Source organism: Quercus suber, unplaced genomic scaffold (assembly GCF_002906115.3).
Source record: "Quercus suber isolate HL8 unplaced genomic scaffold, Cork oak 2.0 scaffold_191, whole genome shotgun sequence".
Classification (NCBI taxonomy): Eukaryota; Viridiplantae; Streptophyta; class Magnoliopsida; order Fagales; family Fagaceae; genus Quercus; species Quercus suber.
In genome coordinates this window covers 809841-813919 of record NW_027069649.1, presented here as the reverse complement: position 1 = coordinate 813919, position 4079 = coordinate 809841, and the positions used below count along the sequence as shown (strand labels likewise).

Here is a 4079-nt window from a genome sequence, read left to right as displayed (position 1 = left end):
TGACTATGTTCCTACTGGATAGGAGCTGGTCTATAAAACCAATTTTGGGGTTTGAATCCCAACTAAAAAAATTAGTCTCCATCTAAATATCAACTAAGTCTGAATATTAACCATAAATCACCATTAAAAAATTAGTCTCCATCCAAATATCAACTAAATCTAAATATTAATATTGTTCATAACTTCATATTAGAAAAACGAAAACTCCTAAACAAAACTGTCGGACCGTGTGCCTTACCAATTCATCCAACCACCAATTGGTGAAGGATGAGGGGGCACAAATCTTTTATAGCATTCGATCGCAGACCAAGCCCATTGGTATTGGAGCGAATTGTGAAATCCCTCACAATCCCTCCCACACAATGCGGCTCCAACGACTCGAACCTATGACCTTGGCTCTGATACCACTTGTTTGGTTTTAGACCCTTTAAAACACAACAATTGGATTAGCCTAGTTAATTAGTCAAGTGATTAACTTAGTCAAATTATGCAAATCTAGGTTATCACAATCACACAATCATATCAAGAATATAAAGCAGCGGAAAAGTAAATAACATAATGATATGATGACCCAAGAAACCACACGGTAAAAATCTGGGGAGGATTTAACCTAGCTATCCTCAAGGTAAACCTGAATCCACTATCTTGAAAAAATCGAAATTCATACAAAAGGACTTACAAGCTCCCTGCTTGACTTCCTAATACTACCCACTAGTAGAACTTATTGACACGACCACGTGCAAGCTTCGAATCCACGGACTCCTTTCTTGGATTCTCCATAAGATACAAGCACTCCCGCTTGTGTTTCTTTAAGCTCCAAAGGCAGCAACTGAGTTGATCATCAAGATGTTAAAGTAATATCTTTTCCTTGAAAATCTTAAGTTTTGTGTAAAGGAAAGCTCCTCTAGATCTCACAAGAGATTCACACAAACCGCAAAGTATGAGCAACAATACACCCAGAGCAACTCTCAAAAATGTGGCTAGGGTTTTGCCTTTTATACCTAGGGTAAAAATAGAAAACCCAAAACATTTAATGAGGTAGGAGTGAGTTGAAAAATTCTGCAGAAAAACATTCTGCCCGAGATTCGATCGATCGAGTCTAACTTTCGATCGATTGAGCCAGGCCGAAATGCACCAATGCATCTGCAGTCTCTCGATTCTAACTTTACATAAAATAAATAACTTTGAGCAAACTTAAACAAGAATAAATATATTGTTTTGATCATGGTTTACCAACATTACAATTTAGAGTTCTAAATACATTAAATCCTAAGTCTTTAGAACCTAACAAAAACATTGAACTTCATGACTATCCATGACAAAACAAAAGCATTTGAAGATTGAACATTCTAATAGGCTAATAGCTTGAACGTGTTTGTTAGTTTTAATCTAAAGGTCATCATCAAACTCTTCACTCAAGTTTCATCACTTTCAAAGCCACTTGAACCAAATTTATAACCATCAACGTTCTGTTCCTCGGTTTCATCAGAATCAACATATTCCTCTTCAATATTTGGTTGTGATGTTGAGGCATTTGAGCTTGCCCTTGATTTTGTTTGGAATCTAGTATTCTTTCTTGGTTCTCCAACACCAGTAGCTTTTGCCACTACACCCCATGTCAAGCCATCATTGTCATCATCAAAAACCAACTCATCTTCAATATTCATAGATGATTCATCACCTATTTCCCCCAACAACCATTCATTACTTTCATCTATATCATCTAAGAAGATGAGATCAATAACATCACGCTTATCATATCGTGCCTTCATCTTTTGATTATACTCCACAAAGACTAAATCATGTAGTCGTTTTTGTGCAAGTCTATTCCTTCTTTTTGTGTGAATTTACAAGCATTTATGAAAACTAAGTATTAGACTATTAGTGAATAATTAAATCATTAAAATTTTCCATGAAATAAAGTAGCTCATCAAAGGATAAAATCTATTTATCATTCTTAAAAACTCACTTGCTCAAACACACTCCAATTACGCTTACAACCATATTCACTACAAGTCAAGCTCAAGATTTTTATAGTAAACTGTTGCAAGTTCAGAGTTGAGCTCCCATATAGAATCCACCATTCAACTATCTTAAAAAAATAAGTATGAGTAATGATATATGATATACGTAGAAGCTAGATTTTTTATTTGTAAAGAGTGCCACTGTACTAGTCATTTTAAGTTAGATATAAATGCTTTCTTACTCGGAGCCCTTGTCTTTCTTGATCTTTCTGCCAATGGAATGCCAAAGAGTCCTTCAGCTTTCTTATACATGGATAGCTCAAGCATGATCTTGTCCTGAATTTCAGTTCTTGGAACTAGTCTTTCTATACAAGCATATAATTCTTCATTTTTCTCTATCTTAGGATCGAAATAGAAATACTCTAGATTCAAGAAATGACTGGCTGCATGCAAAGGCCAATGTAGTTGACATTCCCATCTCTCATCAATGATTTTAAAAATATTTGAATACCTTTCTTCATTCTCATTAAAAGCTTTTATAATAGCTTCTTTGGCCCTATCCATTGCCTCATGTATGTAACCCATAGCTGGTTTTCTCTCATTATCAACAAGGTGAAGAACTTGAACAAGAGGGCCCATAACTTTAAGAATGTAAACTATAGTATTCCAAAAAGAAGGCATCAAAATCGCTTATACTACTCGTCTAGCATTTTCTTCCTTCGCCCATCTTCTACGAACCCACTCCTCAGAAGTAAACAAGACCCTTAAGTTATTCTTTTGCTTATAAATGGATTTTATTGTAAGCTGTGAAGTGCAAAACCTAGTTTTCCTAACCCTAACTAGCTCTTTTGGTTTGTGTATTCTCTCATCATATTTAACACACCCCCATGGTGTAGATATATCCAGTTAATTGAATGGTTCTTTCCAAAGATTTTGCAATTCTAGGAATTTTTCAAATGTCCTTCAATATAAGATTAATGCAATGTGCAGCATATGGAGTCCAATACAATTTGGCCATTTTGCTTCCAACAACCTCCCAACCAACGCATAATTAAATCCACTGTCTGATACTACTTGGACTACATTAGCCTCCCCAATCTGATCTACAAATTCATAAAGTAATTCAGAAGTTTTTTTCCCAGTTTTCATAAAAGATGATACATCTATTGACTTCATAAACATGGTTCCAGATGGGCAACCAAAAAGTTCATCAAGGTCCTATTGGTTCTACTAGTCCAATCATTAGGCATAATAGAACAACCATGTTTTCTCCAAGATTCCTTGTGACCACTTAATAACTCATTCTTACCTTATGATAACTAGGAGGCTTCATATTTAGACTATACTGCCAAATAACTTCAAGTGTCCATTTAAATTCATCTAAGCAAGCAACATTGAATGGTATACTGGCTATATAAAATAACCAACCAATATACTGACAAGCTTGTGCTCTTTTCTCTTTGTCAAATTTATCATAAATGTTTGTTTGCTTCATCTTACCATGTTTCCTAAGCTCAACCACTTTTTTGGCTTTAATGTCACAAAAGAATCCATGTGACCTTTCAATTTTTTAGACTTTGATATTAGTTTTGCAATTTTCATTCGAGTACTACTGCCAGCCCCTCTCCTATTAGAGTTAGATATGGCAAAATGGGTCAAAATTTAGAAATCAATTCGACCTAAAAAATACCTGACCCAAAGTTGAATTTTTTGAACTGAAGCAAAAAACGGGTTAACCTATGACCCTACCCGACCTGAATAACCCGTGACTTGACCCGTTTAAAAAAAATTCATTAAAAAAACATTTAGACTGCGTCCTGATACTATGTGCATAAAGCACAAGGCACTATAACCAATAGTCAATAAATTATAGATATTCACACTTCACATGAGACAATAGGCAAGACAAGACAATCACTAAGAACTTCACATTCAATTTGACTATTTGAGCTTCACAACTAGTAAGAGCTTCACAAACATGAGAGTATAAGACGAGACGAGACGATACAAGACAAGACAACCATTAAAAAAAGAAAAAAAAATCTCATTCAATTTGACTAGCTGACTAGCTGTAGTCTAAAGGTACAAACGTGAAACGTGACAAACCACAAAGGC

General features: G+C 35.1%; 1 protein-coding gene across 1 annotated transcript; it reads right to left on the bottom strand.

Moving 5' to 3' along the window:
- Window positions 1-1415: 1415 nt before the first annotated feature.
- On the bottom strand, window positions 1416-2603 carry LOC112016725 (uncharacterized). Its single transcript, XM_024049223.2, has 3 exons — window positions 2207-2603; window positions 1970-2088; window positions 1416-1772 (listed from the first exon to the last, which is right to left on the bottom strand). The coding sequence occupies exons 1-3, from the start codon at window positions 2601-2603 to the stop codon at window positions 1416-1418; spliced, it is 873 nt and encodes a 290-aa protein (XP_023904991.2).
- Between the last annotated feature and the right edge of the window lie 1476 nt (window positions 2604-4079).

Excerpts from the sequence above, each read along its gene's own strand:
- LOC112016725 (XM_024049223.2), bottom strand. The coding sequence starts at position 2,603 with ATGGGCCCTCTTGTTCAAGTTCTTCACCTTGTTGATAATGAGAGAAAA. Across the intron at positions 2,089-2,206 it reads AAGAAAGACAAGGGCTCCGA|TTGAATGGTGGATTCTATAT; the intron begins GTAAGAAAGCAT and ends TTTTTAAGATAG. Across the intron at positions 1,773-1,969 it reads ATTGGAGTGTGTTTGAGCAA|ATGAAGGCACGATATGATAA; the intron begins GTGAGTTTTTAA and ends TATAATCAAAAG.